Here is a 23863-nt window from a genome sequence, read left to right as displayed (position 1 = left end):
ACAAATACCAATGTAATTATTTGTAAAAAAAAAAAAAAAAAAAATAGCAATGCAATTTTTTTGTAAAAAAAAACAGTGCAATTATTTGTAAAAAAAGAAAAAGAAAACAAATACCAATGTAATTATTTGTAAAAAATATATAAAAAAATACAAGTGCAATCATAAAAATGTTTAATGCAAAATTTACTGCAACATAAACAGTTCCTGTAGTGAAGCTGTATATTTATGTACATGAGACCGAGGGACATGTGAAGGGGGGGGGGGGGGGGGCGTTGATTGGGATCCAGAAGCAGGTCAGTAGGGAGCTCTGAAATTTCTCATACACCTCCATATGAATAGCAGCTGTGTAATGTCTTCCTGCCTGCAGCTACTCTTTTCTGTTTGCCAATCCCAGCATCAGAGGGAGGAGGGGTCACTTGACTGAGACGTTGAATGAACTGGAGAGAAGATCTTTCTTCATGAAGGACGTAACATAGCTGCAGAGATGGCTGGTGAGTTTCCAAAGATTACCTGTTAAACCGCCTTCCAAATATTGACTGACGCGATGGCTAACCATCAATCTCCGTATGTTTCAGGGGGAACTCTTATTCTGCTGTTGGTGGTCATGAACGTGAACTGGTCCTTCCAAACTTCTGACACAGGTGGGTCATATTTTATAACTTTCTCAGGGAATTCCTTAAGCTGTAAGCCAGGCAGTGGTTGAAGGTAACTCTATATGTCGAAGATTTCGGGCTTGCATAGACTGGTTTTATTTCTCGTACGTTGCTTTCTACGTTCAAACCTTCGCTGTAAAATGCAAAATACTCTGCTTCTGGGTTGTCTAAAGTTTTGCAAAGTTTCTCAATTTACTATCGGCCGGTTTAACGTCTGATAAAGGATCTTTTTGACGTATCTCCAAAGCCAAGAGATTGGGTCTGACCTGCTTTGTCTGCAACCCAAATGCATCCAAAAGGCACCAAAGAAATGCGACCTCAGCACGACACCGTTGAAGATTTAGGGCTTTGTGTAGACGGGTGTTGTTCCCAATTGTTGCTTTGCGACGTTTCAACTCGCTCCGTAAAATGAGAAATTCTCTGCTCTGGATTCTCTGAAGTTTTGCAAAGGGTCTCGTTTAACTATCAGGTCATTTAACATCTGATGAACTCAGGTGAAGGACCTGTTTGACGTATATCGAAAGCAGGTCAAATGCAACCTCAAAACGGTACCATTGAAGATTTAGGACTTGTGTAGACGGGTGTTGTTCTCAAATGTGGCTTAGCGACATTTCAACTCGCTTGGTAAAATAATAAATATTCTGCTCTGGTTTCTCTGAAGTTTCGCAAAGTGTCTCGTTTAACTATCGGGTCGTTTAACGTCTGAACTTAGGTGAAGGACCCGTTTGATGTATAGCGAAAGCCAAGAGGTTGGGTCTGACCAGCTTTGTCTGCAACCTAAATACATCTTAATGGCACTAAAGAAATGCAACACAAAGCAGGTCAAATGCAACCTCAGAATGGTACCATTGAAGTTTTAGGGCTTTGTGTAGATGGGTGTTGTTCTCAAATGTTGCTTTGCGAAGTTTTAACTCGCTTTGTAAAATGAGAAATTCTCTGCTCTGGATTCTCTGAAGTTTTGCAAAGGGTCTCGTTTAACTATCAGGTCATTTAACGTCAGGTGAAGGACCTGTTTGATGTATATCGAAAGCAGGTCAAATGCAACCTTAAAATGGTACCATTGAAGATTTAGGGCTTTGTGTAGACGGGTGTTGTTCCCAATTGTTGCTTTGCGACGTTTCAACTCGCTCCGTAAAATGAGAAATTCTCTGCTCTGGATTCTCTGAAGTTTTGCAAAGGGTCTCGTTTAACTATCAGGTCATTTAAAGTCTGATGAAGGACCTGTTTGACGTATATCGAAAGCAGGTCAAATGCAACCTCAGAATGGTACCATTGAAGATTTAGGGCTTTGTGTAGACGGGTGTTGTTCCCAAGTGTTGCTTAGCAACATTTCAACTCGCCTTGTAAAATTATAAATATTCTGCTCTGGATTCTCTGAAGTTTCGCAAAGTGTCTCGTTTAACTATCAGGTCATTTAACGTCTGATGAACTCAGGTGAAGGACCCGTTTAACGTATATCGAAAGCCAAGAGGTTGGGTCTGACCAGCTTTGTCTGCAACCCAAATACATCTCAATGGCACTTAGTGCCATTGAGATGTATTTGGGTTGCAGACAAAGCTGGTCAGACCCAACCTCTTGGCTTTCGATATACATCAAAGCAGGTCAAATGCAACCTCAGAATGGTACCATTGAAGATTTAGGGCTTGTGTAGACGGGTGTTGTTCTCAAATGTTGCTTTGCTGAGAAATTCTCTGTTCTTGGTTCTCTGAAGTTTCGCAAAGTGTCTCGTTTTACTATCGGGTCATTTAACGTCTGATGAACTGAGGTGAAGGACCTGTTTGATGTATATCGAAAGCCAAGAGGTCGGTTCTGACCAGTTTTGTCTGCAACCCAAATACATCTCAATGGCACCAAAGAAATTCAACACAAAGCAGGTCAATAGCAACCTCAGACATCGCGGGCATCCTGGACAGGTAAGTGTGCTTATTTAAAGTCGGCAGCTACAGTGTTTTTGCTGCTGACTTTTAAAAAAACTTTTTTACAGCTAGACCTCCGCTTTAAGCTTGGTAGCATTGTTGCTTTCTGTTGTTATAGGTCGGGGGTCTCCAAACTTTCTAAACAAAGGGTCAGATTTATATCCCTCAGACTTTAGAAGGGCCACCAGACTGTGGCCATTGGGAATACAAATTGGTTGTTGGTGTCAGTGGGAGGAATAGTGTCCCATCATTGGTATCAGAGGGAGGAATAGTGTCCCATCATTGGTATCAGAGGGAGGAATAGTGTCCCATCATTGGTATCAGTGTGGGGGGGGGGGGGGGGTAGTGCCCCATCATTGATATCAGTGGGGGGGAATAGTGCCCCTACATTGGTATCAGTGGGGGGAATAGTGCCCCATCATTGGTATCAGTGGGGGGGGGGGAATAGTGCCCCATCATTGGTATTAGTGGGGGAGATATAGTGCTCCATCATTGGTATCAGTGTGGGGGGGAATATTCCCCCATCATTGGTATCAGTGTGGGGGGGGGGGGAATAGTGTCCCATCATTGGTATCAGTGGAAGGAATAGTTCCCCGTTGTTGATGGCAGTAGAAAGAAGAATTATGCCCCGTTGTTGGAGTCAGTGGGAGAAACAGTGTCTTGTATCAGTGGCAGGAAAAGTGCCCCAAGGGCCAGATAAAGGCGAGCAAAGGCCCCCCCCGGCCGCAGTTTGGAGACCACTGTTATAGGACACTAGGACACATGGACAGTGAAATTTGCATTGATGAATAATTAAGCTTGTTAACATTACAGTTGTTCTGTTATGATAGGACACATTGACAGTGTTGCATTAATGAAAAATACGTCGACATTTTGCGTAATTATGCTTGTTAGCGTTGTAGCTTTGCTGTAATAATGTGAAATTTGGACGGTGAAAGTTTCATAATAATTACCCAAGTTTGTGTTTCAATATCTGCTACGCATCTGAGACTTGTGAAAGAAGCCTGCGCTATATGAATCTTCATTCATGGGTGGTCTGCTGCGGGATCTTGATAATATTGGCATGTAAATCTTTGTAAATCTTTGTGATTATTACGTAAAATGTATTATAGAGGCCGTGAGATCTTTGACCCTTCTCTAGGCACCAGTGTTAAATTAGGTGGCTCCTTCATTAGAATACAAGCACCAGCAGGCCCTTCACACTCCATTCAACATCTTCTAAAGCAAGGAGTCTGTCACATTCCGGGGTCAGGCTTGGAGACCAGTAGCTATAGCAGAAGAGAGACTCCCACCGACCAGCAGGATAGGCCTATAAGCAGGTCACCCTGGCCATGGGTGTCCGCTCCATAGGGCAAGGGGGGGCAATTGACCCCCCTTAGAAAATCGAGAAGGTGTTGAAGAGTTTTGCGGCTGCGGGCTGCCTGAGCCGTCCCGGGCCGGATGTCACACAGGCACAGCGAGCAGAGTGAAGCCGCCTCCCCCTCCAGTGTTTATGTGTACACAAGGGGAGGGAACCTGCTGTGCCTGTGCCACGCTGATGGCTGATCTGAGGTAGTGAATGGGATGGGGGGTCCATCTGTGCTGAAGGGGGGGGGGGGTCTGTGCTTAAAGGGGGTCCATCTGTGCTGAATGGGGGGGTCTGTGCTGAAGGGAGAGTCCATCTGTGCTGAATGGAGGGGTCTGTGCAGAATGGGGGGGGTCTGTGCTGAAGGGGGGTCCATCTGTGCTGAACGGAGGGGTCTGTGCTGAAGGGGGGGTCTGTGCTGAAGGTGGGGTCCATCTGTGCTGAAGGGGGGTTTGTACATTCTCTAGGCTATATTTATATGGGCATGGAGTGAAGCTGAATTATCTCAAGAGCTATTTCACACTGCCAACTGGCCGTGTTATCGGTAAAGCGGCATTGTTTTAGCTGCGCTATTTGGCCGCTAGCGGGTCGCTTTAACCCCCGCTAGCATTTGAAGAAAGGGTTAAATGTGACTGTGTATCGCCGCTGCCGAAGCGCCCCTCCCTGAAAAAATTTCACCAGACGCCCATGACCCTGGCAGTGGATAGAAGGTCTAAGCACTACCCAGTACTCATCAGAGCTCCTGGTGTTGAAAATGGGTTTTGCTGCGTGTTAATACCAGGCCGTGGTCCTCAGGAGGTGAGCAAGCCAGGGTCCAGTAGTAGAGATAACAAGTAGGGATCAAGGAGAAGCGTAGTCAGTAAATAAGCCAAAGGTCAGTTACAAGTAGTTGTAGGTTGGGGTCGAGAAGAAGCATAGTCAAGGAACAATCCATAGGTCAGTATTAGGTGGTTCCAGGTTAGCGTCTATCGGAAGCATAGTCCAGGAATAAGCCAAAGGTCGGTAACGATACGGATAGCAGCAGGAGTGACAAGAGCGAGATATTGGCTGGAGAGCACAATAATCTGGCAAACAGGAAGTGCAATGGCGTGACTTTAAAAGAGTGCATAGGAGGAGAAAAGAGTTTAAGGTTCACCAGAAACAAGGCAAGATTGTCCAAGGAAATGTCCAGGGAGCTGTTCAGCATCTCAGGTGGCTCAGCAAGATAAGAGATACTGCCAGACACAGCAGAGGTTTCACCTGTTTTTTTCTATTATTATTCACATTCAGTTTAGTATCTCCGTTATTTGGTCCACTCCTATTCCCTGTGTCGATGATCTCCACTGTATTACAGACAAATCTCTGCTTCAAAGATCTTCAGTTTCCAGCACTTCCGGAAATGTTGGTTTCTTGGTTTCCCCCCCATCCCCAACCTGCACTCAGTGGTTACTACCTCTGGCCTCTACCGCATTACAGGACACAGAAGTTGGATATAGTGGCAGTTGGAAAGAACCACAGCACGCGGTGAGGGACTAGGAATCTGACATTTCCATAAATGTCCAAATCTGAGGAATAGTCAAGAGGCAATTTCTCAACTGGTGGAGTTTGTTTTTTCGCAGGCATTCGGTGCGCTCGTTCTACAACAAACAATTTTGAGAAGGCCTTCCAGCCATAGGTGTTGATAAGAAGGTCCTCCAGTAATGTGGCTGAGTTGTTACCCTCCTCTCCCTCCGGGAGGCCTACGAATCGAAGGTTGTTGCACCTTAAACGATTCTCCAAGTCATCCTGTTTCTGCTGGAGCTGAGCGATAAAGCGGTGTGACTGATCCGACAATTCGTGCAGGGGTGGGAGGGCATCCTCCACCCATCCCAGGCATTGCTCCGACTCACCCAATCTCTCCCGCAGGTGTTGCATGTCCTGGCGGAGTAGGGAGATGTCCACTTTCACCTCCTCAATCTTCGTAGTAGGGGATGTTTGGCATGCAGCGATCGAGCTCCAGAATTTCGGCTTTGTCATTCACATGGGTTGTGAATGGGGAGGAGGGTGAGCAGCCATCTTTGTCCTGCAAGTCTTTGTCCTGTCAGCAGAACCGATCAAGTTTGGCGAACATGTTTTGCGAGGCGGAGACATCTCTCCAGGGGTCACCGAGGCACTGCAGGTAGGATACCGGGTGGGTGTCTCAAGAATAGAGGGATAGATAGTATATTCAGGATTTCACCAGCGGAGCTCAGCTCAGGCAGGTCTCACCGCATGCAGCTTCAGGCCACACCCCAACTGGTGGAGTTGGTAGCAAAATAAATAACTATTAATGATTTTCTTTGCGGTGGGGGGGAGGAGAGTATTTAGCATTTTTATTTTAGTAACTATGTCTAGGTACACCACTAGGTGAAGTTGCAGTGTAAATAAAATGCATGTAGCCTTAGTTGCCTGCAACCTTCTTTTAACCTCTTCCAGAGAACCTCATGGAAACCTTGGTACCTAGGGTGCACCAGTATGCAAGCACCAACTGAAGTTGGGGGATGGGCCAGCCTCTCCTGCAGTTAAATTTAGTAGGGTTCCTTAGGCTCGGTTCACTTATGTGCGAATTGGCTGCGGTTTGAACCACATTCGATTTGCATGACGTGAAGCAATGTAGTTTTCCATTGAAGCTGTTCACATATCTGCGGTGCATTCTCTGCATTAAGGAAAAAAAGAAAAAACTACGGAGTGCAGCTGGCCGAGGCCCCCCTTATACTTAACTGAGCACAGGAGCAGTGGCTCTTCCCCCCCCCCTCCTCATAGGCTCAGAGGGCCATATTCTCAGTGAAGTTACGATGGAGTAAGTCAGATACTCCATCGTAACTCCCTTTTTTGGCCAGTGTATCTATGCTCCTGATTCTCAGAATCATTTTTGCATAGATACACTTAAGATCCGCCATCTGTAAGTCACTTACACTGTCGGATCTTAAATGCAATGACGCCGGCCGCCGCTAGATGGCATTTACGTGAAGGAGTCATTTGCATATGCAAATGATCCTTCTACACCGATTCCCGAACGAGTTCGCGTCGCGTAACCGTCGCTAACGTCGTTTGCGTAAGCGGAAACTTACTCCTGCTATATGAGGGGTACGTTTCCGCAAGTCTCGCGTAGGCCATGTTACGGATGGCGTCGGGTCCCCGTCGTGTTTTTTCGTCGGGTACGTCGTTTACGTAAGTCGTTCTTGAATACGACTTTACGTCAATGACGCACACGTCGGCGTCATTGACGTTTTCCGCCGAGAACTGGAGCATGCGCACTGGGCTTTTTGCAGCCCGGCGCATGCCCAGTTCTTTCGCATCGGGGGCGCGCTTCATTTGAATAGAAGACGCCCCCTTGGAGATCCGCCAGGCTACGCCGGGACACTTGCACTCCGCTGTCCCAACTTATGGAGCAAGTGTTTGGGGAATACAACACCTGCTCCAGTAAGTTGGGACAGCGGAGTGTAAGTGCCCTAAGCGCAGCAGGCGGATATTTTTAGAGAATATGGCCCAGAGACAGCAGCGGGAGAGACAGGGTCTCTTTAATGAAGCTTTACCAAGCAGTAAGCTTAGGAACAGTGGCGGCTGGTGCTCAAAATTCTTGGGGGGCACAAACAAATTGAAAAAAAAAACATCAATTGCAGCCTCACTGTGCCCATCAAACGCAGCCACTGTGCCCATCAAACGCAGCCACTGTGCCCATCAAACGCAGCCACTGTGCCCATCAAACGCAGCCACTGTGCCCATCAAACGCAGCCACTGTGCCCATCCAATGCTGCCTCTGTACCCATCCAATGCTGCCACTGTACCCATCCAATGCTGCCACTGTACCCATCCAATGCTGCCACTATACCCATCCAATGCTGCCACTGTGCCATCCAATGCTCTCAATGCTGCCCCTGTGTCATCCAATGCTGCCACTGTGATCCCCCCCCCACCCGCCATCTGCCAGGCACTTATCCTGTCTCGGTGGGGCAGCGGGTGACGGCGAGCGGTGTCTTCTCCCCTCCATGCGTCTTCTCCCGTCCTCCTCTCCTATGATTGGACGCCTGATAGGCGTCCAATCACAGCGCCTGACGTTTCAGCCAATCAGGCAACCGGTAACAGACCCGGCAACCTGATTCGGCTGAGAGGCGGGTCAATGTTGGCAAAGCTAATTCCTTCGGCTTTTCTAACATTGAGCTGAGTGTGAAGGAACGCACAGTGTTGCGCCCGCTTCTCACTTTTTTGGACGCCTATTAGATCAAAAGGCTCTGATTAGGTGCTTCAAAAAAACACCCCCACCACTGTAACAAGGGGCCGGACACCTGAATAGGGGGTGTCAGCACCGACCATAGATAGATTCCTGCATTGCAAGAATCTATCTATGGTGACAGGAGAGGGGGAGGGGGGCGGCAATCCTGCGCCCTTAAGGACGCACCACCACTGCTTAGGAAAGACTGAGTCACTTTAGGGCTCTGTTCTAGAAACGAGGGATCATTTCTTGTTCATAAATGGTAACATCTGGTTGGTACAGACTAATGCCCTTTGCACATTATCCGTTTTTGATTTGCTTATTAAATAAGCCAGTAAACCCGGTAACTTGGCAGGGACTATAATAAACTGTGCAGACATTGTGAAGTCTTTACTCAGCCCTTCATTATGGAAGGAGGAGGTGGTGCACCTCCTGAAATGATTTCTTGAACGTAGCCTCCAGAGATGTTTTGAGTCTTAGGTAGTCACCCTTTTACAGGTTAGTAATTTTCTTTGACTTCCTAAAGTTATTTATAGGTGACCTCGGGCCGTAATTAACTTGCTGTTACAAGTTCCACCATTATCTATCTCATTTTACTTGCAAATAGAGGTTGGGAAGAGTCATGAAGTAGAAACAGGCGCCGTATTGTGTCACCTCTTATCGCTCCTGTGGTAACATGACTATGGAAGGACTACCTCCTCCTCAATTTCAGTCATAATTATACGGGGGAAGACTTTTGAGGGAAGGGTGGCATGAGGGTTGGTCTGACGGATATCTGAACATTTCCAAGGTGGGTGTGGTGGTCATTAGCATGGGGGCACCGCGTGGGGGTGTGGTGGTCATTAGCATGGGGGCACCGCGTGGGGGTGTGGTGGTCACTAGCATGGGGGCACCGCGTGGGGGTGTGGTGGTCTCTAGCATGGGGGCACCGCGTGGGGGTGTGGTGGTCATTAGCATGGGGGCACCGCGTGGGGGTGTGGTGGTCACTAGCATGGGGGCACCGCGTGGGGGTCATTAGCATGGGGGCACCGCGTGGGGGTGTGGTGGTCATTAGCATGGCGGCACCGCGTGGGGGTGTGGTGGTCATAAGCATGGGGGCACCGCGTGGGGGTCATTAGCATGGGGGCACCGCGTGGGGGTGTGGTGGTCATTAGCATGGGGGCACCACGTGGGGGTGTGGTGGTCATTAGCATGGGGGCACCGCGTGGGGGTGTGGTGGTCATTAGCATGGGTGCACCGCGTGGGGGTCATTAGCATGGGGGCACCGCGTGGGGGTGTGGTGGTCATTAGCATGGGGGCACCGCGTGGGGGTGTGGTGGTCATTAGCATGGGGGCACCGCGTGGGGGTGTGGTGGTCATTAGCATGGGGGCACCACGTGGGGGTGTGGTGGTCATTAGCATGGGGGCACCGCGTGGGGGTGTGGTGGTCATTAGCATGGGGGCACCGCGTGGGGGTCATTAGCATGGGGGCACTGCGTGGGGGTGTGGTGGTCATTAGCATGGGGGTGTGGTGGTCATTAGCATGGGGGCACCGCGTGGGGGTGTGGTGGTCATTAGCATGGGGGCACCGCGTGGGGGTCATTAGCATGGGGGCACCGCGTGGGGGTCATTAGCATGGGGGCACCGCGTGGGGGTGTGGTGGTCATTAGCATGGGGGAACCGCGTGGGGGTGTGGTGGTCATTAGCATGGGGGCACCGCGTGGGGGTGTGGTGGTCATTAGCATGGGGGCACCACATGCTTTGGCTGATAACCACTTGACCTCCAGATTTATCCCCCGTTTAACCTTAGACAGGCTGTACATGTGTCTACTTGAGGAGGGGGACCCTGCGGGCGCTGCAGGATTTCAGTCCATGGCAGTGTATTGTATTACCAATGGTTTGTTTGATGACTGTGGTCCCAACTGTCTTGAGATCCTTCACAAGCTCCTCCCCTGTAGTTCTGGGCGGATCCCTCACTTTTCTCATGACCATCCTCACCCCATGAGGCGAAATCTTGCATGGAGCTCCAGACCGAGGGCGATCGATGGTTGTTTTGTATTTCTTCTATTTGCGAATAATCGCTCCAACAGTTGTCTCCTTCTCACCAAGATTCTTGGCGATGGTCTTGTAGCCCATTCCAGCCTTGTGTAGTTGCACAATCTTGTCACCGACGTCCTCGGACAGCTCTTTGGTCTTGTCCATGATTATGAGGTTTGAATGGAAGAAAGAGATTCTGTGGTCTCAGGGGTGTATCCATGGGCGTCCGCTCCATAGGGCAAGGGGGGGCAATTGACCCCCCCTGGAAAATCGAGAAGGTGTTGAAGAGTTTTGCGGCCACAGCCTGTCTGAGTGGTCCCGGGTTGGATGTCACACAGGCACAGCGAGCAGAGTGAAGCTGCCTCCCCTCCAGTGTTTATGTGTACACAGGGAGGGAATCTGCTGTGCCTGTGCCGCGCTGATGGCTGATCTGAGGTACTGAATGGGATGTGGGAGGGGGGTTTGTGCTGAATGGGGGGTCCATATGTGTTGAAGGGGGGGTCTGCACTGAAGGGGGGGTCTGTGCTGAAGGGGGGTATGTGCTGAAGGCGGGTCTGTGCTGAAGGGGGGTCCATCTGTGCTGAATGGAGGGGTCTGTGCAGAATGGGGGGTCTGTGGTCCATCTGTGCTGAATGGAGGGGTCTGTGCTGAAGGTGGGGTCCATCTGTGCTGAAGGGGGGTCTGTACATTCTCTAGGATATATCTATATGGGCATGGAGTGAAGCTGAATTATCTCAAGAGCTATTTCACACTGCCAGCTGGCCGCGTTATCAGCGGTGCTTTACCACTATTTTAGCTGCGCTATTCGGTCGCTAGCGGGCGCTTTTAACCCCCGCTAGCGTTTGAAAAAAGGGTTAAATGCGACTGTGTATCGCCGAAGCGCCCCTCCCTGAAAAAATTTCAGCGGACGCCCATGGGTGTATCCAGAGTCTAGTCCCGGGAGGGGCACTGCCAGAAAATGTTTTTTTTGCGCAAAAGTTTTAGTGTCTACAAAATAGGGGGTAGTTTTATGGCATTTTTATTAGTATTATTTTAATTTTTTTACTAGTAATGCGATTTTTATCGTGACTGCGACATTATGGCGGACACACCGGACACTTTTGACGCCATTTTGGGACCATTGTCATTTTTACAGCGATCGGTGCTAGAAAAATGCACTGATTACTGTGAAAATGACACGGGCAGTGAAGGAGTTAAACACTAGTTGGTGCTGAAGGGGTTAAGTGTGTCCTAGGGAGTGGTTCTGTTAGGGGGCGTGGCTACGAGTGACACATCACTGATTATGTCCTTAGGAAGAACAGGGACATGTGTTTACACTGACATCTCTCCGTTCTTCAGCTCTGTGACCCGATTGCGGGACACCGGCGGACATTGAGTCTGCGGGTCCCGTGGGGCATGGTCACAGAGCGCAACACAGCGGCAAATTTAAAGGGACGTACCTATACGCCCATTTGCCTGTCCATGCCATTCTGTCGACATATATGTGTATGGCATTTGCATTAATATATTTTTTTTTTACTAGTAATGGCGGCGAGCTGCGATTTTATTTTTATTTTTTTATCGTGACTGCGACTTTATGGCGGACACATTGGACACTTTTGGCGCTATTTTGGGACCATTCACATTTATACAGCAATCGGAGCTAAAAAAAATGCACTGATTACTGTGTAAATGTGACTGGCAGTGAAGGGGGTTGACCACTAGGGAGCGAGGAAGGGGTTAAGTGTGTCCTAGGGAGTGATTCTAACTGTTAGGCCGTGTACACACGGGCAAACATGTACGATGAAACCGGTCCGCCGGACCGTTTTCACCGTACATGTCTGCCCGGGGCTTTCTGTACGATGGCTGTACTCACCATCGTACAGAAAGCCGCGCGTAAACAATACGCGGGGCGTGTCCGCGGTGTAGTGGGCGGGCCTGCCAGTTAAATGCTTACACGCATGCGTCAAAGTCATTAGACGCATGCGAGGGACGGCGGGCGCTCGGGCATGCACGGTAGGTCTGTACAGACGACCATACATGTCCGAGCGGGCAGGATTCCAGCGGACGGTTTTAAAACAAGTCCAGGAATATTTGTCCGCTGGGAAAAGGCCCGGCGGGCAAATGTTTGCTGGAATTCTGCCCGCTCGCGCCCACACACGACCGAACATGTCTGCTGCTCCGCGGACCAGTTTCAGCAGACATGTTTGGTCGTGTGTACGGGGCCTTGGGGGGCGTGGCTACATATGACACCACACTGATCTCTGCTCCCGATGAGAGGGAACAGACGATCAGTGTCCTGTCACTAGGCAGAACGGGGAGATGTCTTGTTTACAGCTCCGTGAAACACGATCGTGGGACACCGGCGGACATCGGGTCCCGTGGGGGCACGATCACGGAGCTCGCCCCCGCGGGATGTCTTTTTAGTTGCACTCTTTTTTTTTTTTACTAGTTTTAGGGTTGATTTACGAAAAAAAATACTTTACATGTGATTTCTTTTTAGCTGAAAATTTGTTTTCCTTTTTTTTTTATTTTGCAATAATAACAGGGATGATTAAAAAAAAAAAAGGAAGTCTTTTTAGCTACACTTTTTTTTTCTTTTCTTTTTACTAGAAACAGGGGCCCGGATTCAGGTAGAATTGCGCATTATTTACGGAGGCGCAGGGCAACGTTTTTGCCCTTTCCCCCCCCGCAAATTTGCTGCGCTGCCCTTGTTTCACGGAGCAGAAGCTCCGTAAATTGCGCGGGCGCGCCGGCAAAATGCCCGGCGCAAGCGCGTGCAATTTAAATGATCCCGTAGAGGGCGGGAATCATTTAAATTAGGCGCGTTCCCGCGCCGATCGTAGCGCGCATGCTCCGTCGGGAAACTTTCCCGACGTGGATTGCGGCAAATGACGTCGCAAGGACGTCATTTGCTTCAAAGTGAACGTGAATGGCGTCCAACGCCATTCACGAATCACTTACGCAAAATACGTAAAATTAAAATTTCGCGACGCGGGAACGACGGGTATACGTAACATTGGCTGCCCCTGCTAATAGCAGGGGCAGCCTTACGCAAAAAACGCCGTACGGAAACGACGTAAATTGCGTACGCAGGGCTCGCGCAACGTTGTGAATCGGTGTTAGTATGCAATTTGCATACTATACGCTGAGCACAACGGGAACGCCACCTAGCGGCCATCGCAAGAATGCAGCCTAAGATATGCGGGCATAAGAGCATTATGCCGCGCAGATCTTAGGCTGCAGTCGGCGTAACGAGGTTCCTGAATCAGGAGCATTCGTTACGCCGGGGCAAGTAAGCAATTGCGCTGTGTAACCTATGGTTACACAGGCGCAATTGCTTCTTGAATCCACCCCAGGGTTGATTAAAAAAATAAAAAATCATTACATAACATTACGTGGGTTGTCTTTTTAGGTGGGCTTCAAATATTTTGCATTCCATGGTCCTCTAATGCTGCAAATGTATATACAAAGTTTCTCATTTCCTCTCCTCTCCTCTCATATCGGCACGCTTGGATTGTGCCTTTCAGATGAGTTTACATGTAGAAGAAAAGGATTGCTGCTACGCTGGTAATGGAGCCAGAGGAAGCAGATATTATAGTGCTGAGTAACTGCATGTAGGTTATGTTTGGTTTTCCGGCTGTCATGGACAAGATCGTACACGTCCTCTGTACTCTGAATAGCGCCGGGACGGAACACGTGCGAAGCGAGAAAAAAAAAACACACAAGCCTGCAAGAATCTACAGAAAATGTATTAAAAAGTGTAAAGCCATGCGGTGCTGCGAATCCGCACCAGAAAGATTCACCTGCAATTAATATTTTAAAAGTCGCAGTCACTGCTTTTAAAATATTTTATTTTGGCCCAGATCCTCAGAGCGAGTACGCCGGCGTACTTTCAAATTTCCCGCGTCGTATCGTTAGTTTGAATCCTCAAACCAAGATACGACGGCATCTGGGTTAGATCCGACAGGCGTACGGCTTCGTACGCCTTCGGATCGTAGATGCAATACTGTGGCGGGTATGCAAATTAGCTATTTCCGACGATCCACGAACGTACGCGCGGCCGACGCATTCTCTTATGTCATCTCTAGTCGGCTTTTTCCGGCGTATAGTTAAAGCTGGTATTTTGCGGCATATAGATAGACTTGCCATGTTAAGTATGGACGTTGTTCCTGCGTCGAAATTTGAATTTTTTTTATTTTTTGCGTAAGTCGTCCGTGAATCGGGATGGATGTAACTCACGTCTAAGTTAAAAAAATTACGTCCTAGCGACGTCATTTAGCGCAATGCACGGCGGGAAATTTCGGGACGACGTATGCGCAGTTCATTTAAATGAAACCCGCCCCCTAATCGCCGATTTGAATTCCGCCACCAGAGATACACTACGCCGCCATAACTAGCGGCGCAAAATCTTTAAGGATTCGAAATTCCGCCAGGTAAGGTACGGCGGCGTAGTGTATCTCTGATACGCTGCGCGGATCTAATTCTATGTGGATCTGTCCCTTAATTATTAATTTATAAGTATATATGTATATATATATATGTGTGTGTGTATTTTTATATATATGTGTGTGTGTGTGTGTGTGTGTGTGTGTGTGTGTGTGTGTATGTATGTATGTATATATATATATATATATATATATATATATATATATATATATATATATATATATATATATATATATAGTATTTATAAGATAAAATATATTTCTTATACATACATATAATAAATAAAATAAAAAAATTATATATATATATATTAACTTGCAGAGCTTTTCATTCTGTGAAGCTCAAAATGAGGCAAAATCAAATGTCCTCAGGCTATATTCTCTGCAGATCGAATGTATATTCACTGAAAAAAAAAAGTGTCTGACCGTTGAAAATACCGCATTATGGCCAATAGGTGGCGCTGTGTATCGTATGAAATAAGTATGCTCCACCGAAAACACAACCTGCTAATGGGGGAAAAAAAACACTCCAGTGGAAAAAACGCATAGAGGTGAAGCAGGCAGAATGAACGGCGTTGTCACCTTTTTGCAGGAAATGGAACAATACCAGGTCTACTGGCGGGATCAACAAGTAAAAGTACAGGGGGCACACAGAAATATGAAATGTCCGTGTTCATGCTACTTACAGAATGTATCATTTTGTTGCCCATAGTCCTATTATAACATGTTATGTAATGATTTGTGATCTCATTGGGCAATGCATATAAAGGAAGTCTTTCACAACATAAACAGCGATTAAAAAAAGAACATTTAAATGTAAGACTGTCTGTGTTGCAGACAGGGGCGGACTGACAGTTCATGGGGCCCCCGGGCAAAAGGAGATCATGGGGCCCCCTGTGTCTCCGCCCATGTGTCCCTGCCCACGTTAAAGCTACATTCACACAAAGTCCCACCTACATATTGCACTGCCCACATTGCAGGCGTTCAAAGAATTTCTCTACACACTGTTCAAAATAAATGTTTATTATAGGAATTAAAACATTCTTCTCACTGATCACCAATGTAAGGAACATTCTTCCCACTGATCACCAATGTAAGGAACATTCTTCTCACTGATCACCAATGTAAGGGACATTCTTCCCACTGATCACCAATGTAAGGGACATTCTTCCCACTGATCACCAATGTAAGGGACATTCTTCCCACTGATCACCAATGTAAGGAGCATTCTTCTCACTGATCACCAATGTAAGGGACATTCTTCCCACTGATCACCAATGTAAGGAACATTCTTCTCACTGATCACCAATGTAAGGAGCATTCTTCCCACTGATCACCAATGTAAGGAACATTCTTCTCACTGACACCAATGTAAGGAACATTCTTCCCACTGATCACCAATGTAAGGAACATTCTTCCCACTGATCACCAATGTAAGGAGCATTCTTCCCACTGATCACCAATGTAAGGAACATTCTTCCCACTGATCACCAATGTAAGGAACATTCTTCTCACTGATCACCAATGTAAGGGACATTCTTCCCACTGATCACCAATGTAAGGAACATTCTTCTCACTGATCACCAATGTAAGGGACATTCTTCTCACTGATCACCAATGTAAGGAACATTCTTCTCACTGATCACCAATGTAAGGGACATTCTTCCCACTGATCACCAATGTAAGGGACATTCTTCCCACTGATCACCAATGTAAGGAGCATTCTTCCCACTGATCACCAATGTAAGGAACATTCTTCCCACTGATCACCAATGTAAGGGACATTCTTCCCACTGATCACTAATGTAAGGGACATTCTTCCCACTGATCACCAATGTAAGGGACATTCTTCCCACTGATCACCAATGTAAGGAACATTCTTCCCACTGATCACCAATGTAAGGAACATTCTTCTCACTGATCACCAATGTAAGGGACATTCTTCCCACTGATCACCAATGTAAGGGACATTCTTCCCACTGATCACCAATGTAAGGAGCATTCTTCCCACTGATCACCAATGTAAAGGACATTCTTCTCACTGATCACCAATGTAAGGGACATTCTTCCCACTGATCACCAATGTAAGGGACATTCTTCCCACTGATCACCAATGTAAGGGACATTCTTCCCACTGATCGCCAATGTAAGGGACATTCTTCTCACTGATCACCAATGTAAGGATCATATTTCCCACTGATCACCAATGTAAGGAACATTCTTCCCACTGATCACCAATGTAAGGAACATTCTTCTCACTGATCACCAATGTAAGGAACATTCTTCTCACTGATCACCAATGTAAGGAACATTCTTCCCACTGATCACCAATGTAAGGAACATTCTTCCCACTGATCACCAATGTAAGGAACATTCTTCTCACCGATCACCAATGTAAGGAACATTCTTCCCACTGATCACCAATGTAAGGGACATTCTTCCCACTGATCACCAATGTAAGGGACATTCTTCCCACTGATCACCAATGTAAGGAGCATTCTTCCCACTGATCACCAATGTAAGGAACATTCTTCTCACTGATCACCAATGTAAGGGACATTCTTCTCACTGATCACCAATGTAAGGAACATTCTTCCCACTGATCACCAATGTAAGGAACATTCTTCTCACTGATCACCAATGTAAGGGACATTCTTCTCACTGATCACCAATGTAAGGGACATTCTTCTCACTGATCACCAATGTAAGGAACATTCTTCCCACTGATCACCAATGTAAGGGACATTCTTCTCACTGATCACCAATGTAAGGTACATTCTTCCTACTGATCACCAATGTAAGGGACATTCTTCTCACTGATCACCAATGTAAGGGACATTCTTCTCACTGACACCAATGTAAGGAACATTCTTCTCACTGATCACCAATGTAAGGGACATTCTTCTCACTGATCACCAATGTAAGGGACATTCTTCTCACCGATCACCAATGTAAGGAACATTCTTCCCACTGATCACCAATGTAAGGGACATTCTTCTCACTGATCACCAATGTAAGGAACATTCTTCCCACTGATCACCAATGTAAGGAACATTCTTCTCACTGATCACCAATGTAAGGGACATTCTTCCCACTGATCACCAATGTAAGGGACATTCTTCCCACTGATCACCAATGTAAGGGACATTCTTCCCACTGATCACCAATGTAAGGGACATTCTTCCCACTGATCACCAATGTAAGGAACATTCTTCCCACTGATCACCAATGTAAGGGGCATTCTTCCCACTGATCACCAATGTAAGGGACATTCTTCCCACTGATCACCAATGTAAGGGGCATTCTTCCCACTGATCACCAATGTAAGGAATATATATAGGGAATAACACTCACTTAGGCTGGATTCACACCTATGGCATTTTTAGTGCTTTTTGCATTTTGCAGATTTGCACTACAGAACGTGTTCCATAGGAAACCATGTTAAATGGATTGTTGTGCAAATCTGCAAAATGCACAAAAAATGCCATAGGTGTGAATCAGCTTTAGTCCAGGTTCGCACTGACAGTGGGAATGAAATTGTGCGAGACAGTTCAGCTAAACTCGCATGATTTCATACCCGCATATCAGTGCGAATTTGGCGGGTGATTTCAGAGACATCTGTGCGGGTTGCTGCACAGATGTCTATGGAAATTGCACCAAGAAGTCGCCAAAAGTTGTACAGAAACTACTTTTGGGAATCGGCGCCACGAATGGGGCATCACACCGATTCGGTTAGTGCCATTGCCATGCGATTTGACATGTCAAATCGCATGGTAAATTGCTTCAATGTGAACCAGGTCTAAGTGCTATTCCCTATATATAACACTGATATCTATACACTGAGTGGCATTCAGTGTACCAGATATCAGTGTGCAGGGGCGGATTGACCAGTCAGTCGGCACCGTGGTGGCAGGGCCCGGGCCGGCTCAGTCTGCCACTGGAGGTGCCCGCAGCAGTGGCAGCTTATCATACACAATAAAAAAAAGAGTCTGTACCCCCGAGAAAGCAGTGCCTTGAACCATTAAATCCCACTAGCTAGGTTGATGTGGCTGTTGTATATGAGGGGGTCGGGAGGTATGAGCTGGCCGGTGTCCTGACGATATGGTTCCTCTATCTGATAGTTTCCGACCTCAACTGTGCATGCTCAGTCAGAGTCTACGGAAATCTCTGAGGCTGAACAGCTGTTTGTCCGCTGTAAATGGAGCATGCGCAATGCGCTCGCTCCCGACCCGATGCTTGGGGCTGGTTATACACGGCTCCTCCACTCGATGGCCAGTGCTTTTGTCAAAGGGGTGGATGTCATATTGAGAATATCAACAAACTGGGGGTGTGTGTAACCAGCACCAAGCATTGGGTCGGGAGCGAGCGCAGTGTTCATTGCATATGCTCTGTTTACAGCTAACAAACAGCTCTTCTGGCTTGGAGATTTTCGTAGCCTCCGACTGCGCAAGTGCAGCGCCTGCGCAGTCGAGGTCGGAACCTATCCGATAGGGGAACTATCTCAACAAGACCCCGGGATGGATGGCTCATCATGTGCACTAGTGAATAGCCCCTGACCTGACCTGCTACCTGGTAAATAAGCACAGACACAGCACAGGACAAGAAGGTAAAGAAACAATCAGCATGGGCATGGCTCTTATTACACAGATTAGACACTGTCACGGTAACTGCAATCACAGGGCTTTCATTACTTATCACACTGACCTGCTAATCTGCACACAACACAAGGCAGGTCATTGTGAATGCCATTCGTTCCTGTGTCTGTGCAATTCAGTGTGCTCTGCCTCTCCAGTCCAGCAGCAGCAGCTCCTTCACATGCAGTCCTCCGAGGCAGTGACTTATGGCCCCGCCCCCCTCAGCTGAATTCCACAGGGGAGAGAGGTGGCCGGAGCGCCTGTCACTGTACATCCCCACAACGCACGGCTCACGGCTCTGATGAGCCATCCATCCTGGGAAGCTCATAACTCCCGAGCGAGCCTCTTATACAAGGCATCTCGGGGGTACAGAGTGCAGACTCCGTTTTTTTAATTGTTTAGAAGCTGAAGCTGCTGCGGGCACCTCCAGGGACGGACTGAGCCAGCCCGGGCCCCCCCCCACCACGGGCCCTCGGGCAATGACCGAATGACCGAATGGTCAGTCCGCCCCTGGTTGCAGATGGCAGCCAATCAAATGATTGTTTTTACCTGCAATGTAAAATGAGGTTTCTTGCTATGAGCTATGAGGAAAATTCCCCTGTAAAATGAACAGTCTATAAAATTCCATAGGGGTGTATTTATATAAAAATAAAATAAAAAAATGCATAGCTGTTTGTCAATTTGAAACTGCATGTAAATTGGCTCTGTGTGAATGGGGAAAAATCGAATGTCCTCAGGCTGTGTTCTCTGCAGATCGAATGTGTGAATGGGAAAAACAAATACCACATTATGGCCACTAGATGGTTCTTTTGAGCATTCATATGTATTCTATGATACTCGGTGCCATCTAGTGGCCGTAATGTGGTATTTTCCTATATTTTATTTCGCTAATTCTTTTGGCATGAAAACAAATTCCAGGCGGCTTCAGGCAGCCAGCAGCCGGGAGTTTGTTTATATTTATGATCCAGGCTGCTGGCTTCCACATAGAAGATTCAAGTGGCTTTATATATATTCGTAACTGAGCTAGTGGGCCCTTATGGTGGTTGTCAGTGATGAGTGCCCCCTTGTGGTGGTCAGTGTTGAGTGCCCCTTTAAATATTGGTGATCGGTGATAAATGCCCCCTTATGGTGGTGATCAGTGGTGAGTGCCCCCTTTAAATACTGGTGTGCATCAGTGGTGGGTATCCCATTGGTAACTATTGGTGGTCAATGGTGAATGGTCCTATATAGTGATGTGTTCCTTTCCTATTGGTGGTCAGTGGTGAATGGGCCCTTATGGAGGTGGTCAGTAGTGAGTGCCTCTTTAAATGTTGGTGGTCAGTGGTGAGTGCCCTCATATGGAGGTGGTCAGTGGTGAGTGCACCCTTATGAAGGTGGTCAGTGGTGAGTGCCCCCTTATGAAGGTGGTGAGTGCACCTTTATGAAGGTGGTGAGTGCCCCCTTATGAAGGTGGTCAGTGGTGAGTGCCCCCTTATGGAGGTGGCCAGTGGTGAGTGCCCCCTTATGGAGGTGGTGAGTGCCCCCTTATGGAGGTGGTGAGTGCCCCCTTATGGAGGTGGTCAGTGGTGAGTGCCCCCTTATGGAGGTGGTCAGTGGTGAGTGTCCCCTTATGAAGGTGGTCAGTGGTGAGTGCCCCCTTATGGAGGTGGCCAGTGGTGTGTGCCCCCTTATGGAGGTGGTCAATGGTGAGTGCCCCCTTATGGAGGTGGTCAGTGGTGAGTGCCCCCTTATGGAGGTGGTGAGTGCCCCCTTATGGAGGTGGTCAGTGGTGAGTGCCCCCTTATGGAGGTGGTCAGTGGTGAGTGCCCCCTTATGGAGGTGGTCAGTGGTGAGTGCCCCCTTATGGAGGTGGTCAGTGGTGAGTGCCCCCTTATGGAGGTGGTGAGTGCCCCCTTATGGAGGTGGTTAGTGGTGAGTGCCCCCTTATGGAGGTGGTCAGTGGTGAGTGCCCCCTTATGGAGGTGGCCAGTGGTGTGTGCCCCCTTATGGAGGTGGTGAGTGCCCCCTTATGGAGGTGGTGAGTGCCCCCTTATGGAGGTGGTGAGTGCCCCCTTATGGAGGTGGTCAGTGGTGAGTGCCCCCTTATGGAGGTGGTCAGTGGTGAGTGCCCCCTTATGGAGGTGGTCAGTGGTGAGTGCCCCCTTATGGAGGTGGTTAGTGGTGAGTGCCCCCTTATGGAGGTGGTCAGTGGTGTGTGTGCCCCCTTATTGAGGTGGTCAGTGGTGTGTGCCCCCTTATGGAGGTGGTCAGTGGTGTGTGTGTCCCCTTATGGAGGTGGTCAGGGGTGAGTGCCCCCTTATGGAGGTGGTCAGTGGTGTGTGTCCCCTTATGGAGGTGGTCAGTGGTGTGTGTCCCCTTATGGAGGTGGTCAGTGGTGTGTGTCCCCTTATGGAGGTGGTCAGTGGTGTGTGTGTCCCCTTATGGAGGTGGTCAGTGGTGTGTGCCCCCTTATGGAGGTGGTCAGTGGTGTGTGTCCCCTTATGGAGGTGGTCAGTGGTGTGTGTCCCCTTATGGAGGTGGTCAGTGGTGTGTGTGTCCCCTTATGGAGGTGGTCAGGGGTGAGTGCCCCCTTATGTGGTCAGTGGTGTGTGCCCCCTTTATGGAGGTGGTCAGTGGTGTGTGCCCCCTTTATGGAGGTGGTCAGTGGTGTGTGTCCCCTTATGGAGGTGGTCAGTGGTGTGTGCCCCCTTATGGAGGTGGTCAGTGGTGTGTGCCCCCTCTTATGGAGGTGGTCAGTGGTGAGTGCCCCCTTCTGGAGGTGGTCAGTGGTGAGTGCCCCCTTCTGGAGGTGGTCAGTGGTGAGTGCCCCCTTCTGGAGGTGGTCAGTGGTGAGTGCCCCCTTCTGGAGGTGGTCAGTGGTGAGTGCCCCCTTATGGAGGTGGTCAGTGGTGTGTGCCCCCTTATGGAGGTGGTCAGTGGTGTGTGTCCCCCCTTATGGAGGTGGTCAGTGGTGTGTGCCCCCTTATGGAGGTGGTCAGTGGTGTGTGTGTCCCCTTATGGAGGTGGTCAGTGGTGTGTGCCCCCTTATGGAGGTGGTCAGTGGTGTGTGTCCCCTTATGGAGGTGGTCAGTGGTGTGTGTGTCCCCTTATGGAGGTGGTCAGGGGTGTGTGCCCCCTTATGGAGGTGGTCAGTGGTGTGTGTCCCCTTATGGAGGTGGTCAGTGGTGTGTGTGCCCCCTTTATGGAGGTGGTCAGTGGTGTGTGTCCCCTTATGGAGGTGGTCAGTGGTGTGTGCCCCCTCTTATGGAGGTGGTCAGTGGTGAGTGCCCCCTTATGGAGGTGGTCAGTGGTGTGTGCCCCCTTATGGAGGTGGTCAGTGGTGTGTGTCCCCCCTTATGGAGGTGGTCAGTGGTGTGTGCCCCCTTATGGAGGTGGTCAGTGGTGTGTGCCCCCTCTTATGGAGGTGGTCAGTGGTGAGTGCCCCCTTCTGGAGGTGGTCAGTGGTGAGTGCCCCCTTCTGGAGGTGGTCAGTGGTGAGTGCCCCCTTCTGGAGGTGGTCAGTGGTGAGTGCCCCCTTCTGGAGGTGGTCAGTGGTGATTGCCCCCTTATAGGGCTGGTCAGTGGTGAGTGCCCCCTTATGGAGGTGGTCAGTGGTGAGTGCCCCCTTATGGAGGTGGTCAGTGGTGAGTGCCCCCTTCTGGAGGTGGTCAGTGGTGAGTGCCCCCTTCTGGAGGTGGTCAGTGGTGAGTGCGGGCCCGGTGATGTCCCCGCACACGTTGTCCATGGATTCTTCCTCCAGCTCCACAATGGAAGGCCGGTATCCCGGTGGTGTTGGAGACTGGAGACCCGGGCTGGAGGAATAATCTGCAGGAGCCTGAGCATCGCACCGACACCCACAGTCCACTTTTTTAAATTTAGGGGTATTTATTATTTTCCAAGGGTAGAATATGTCTTTTAACTTTTTTTTATATTCAGAATTTGTTTTTCCTTAAAAAAAAAAAAAGATGTTTTCCAGTCTATAATGTGTTTTTCTTCTGCTCGATAATCAGCCCTTCTCCGGGTCCTCTTCTCGTTCCAGTGAACCCATGCTGCTATTTCCCATGCCAGCACAAAGGTGTGTGCGTGAGATTCGACCTGGACCAGTACGAATGTGACTGCACCCTCACTGGCTACTATGGAAGAAACTGCACCACCCGTAAGCCAAGGAACAAACGTCTTTATCATATCAAACACTTGTTTCCTGTCACACAACAAGCGCTTGAGCAATCCAGCAGCTTTGAACAGTAAAAAAAATAAAAAATCCTCGGCACTGAAGGGGTGGTGGAAGAAGGCGGGACACTGTTTTCAAAACATGGCTCTGATATCCTCTGATATCTTCTGACATGCAGCAGGAGATGATCCAAGACTGGAGATATGATATAGGAGATGTTGGAGACTGGGGACATGATATAGGAGATGTTGGAGACTGAGGACATGATATAGGAGTTGTTGGAGACTGGGGACATGATATAGGACATGTTGGAGACTGGAGACATGATATAGGAGATGTTGGAGACTGGAGACATGATATAGGAGATGTTAGAGACTGAGGACATGATATAGGAGTTGTTGGAGACTGGGGACATGATATAGGACATGTTGGAGACTGGGGACATGATATAGGACATGTTGGAGACTGGGGACATGATATAGGAGGTGTTGGAGACTGGGGACATGATATAG

The 23863-nt window shown here is 48.5% G+C and overlaps 1 protein-coding gene across 1 annotated transcript in view; it reads left to right on the top strand.

Moving 5' to 3' along the window:
• The first annotated feature begins 345 nt into the window (after positions 1-345).
• Positions 346-23863, top strand: part of PTGS1 (prostaglandin-endoperoxide synthase 1) — a 79629-nt gene continuing 56111 nt past the window's right edge. Inside the window, exons 1-3 of the mRNA XM_040322758.1 lie at positions 346-491; positions 576-641; positions 23220-23336. Of these exons, the coding sequence (XP_040178692.1) occupies positions 485-491; positions 576-641; positions 23220-23336 (190 nt within the window). The 5' untranslated portion in view covers positions 346-484. The remainder of the gene's footprint in view (positions 492-575; positions 642-23219; positions 23337-23863) is intronic.

Source organism: Rana temporaria, chromosome 9 (assembly GCF_905171775.1).
Source record: "Rana temporaria chromosome 9, aRanTem1.1, whole genome shotgun sequence".
NCBI lineage: Eukaryota > Metazoa > Chordata > Amphibia > Anura > Ranidae > Rana > Rana temporaria.
Note: the sequence above shows the minus strand (reverse complement) of the source record. Positions and strands in the feature narration are given on the sequence as shown.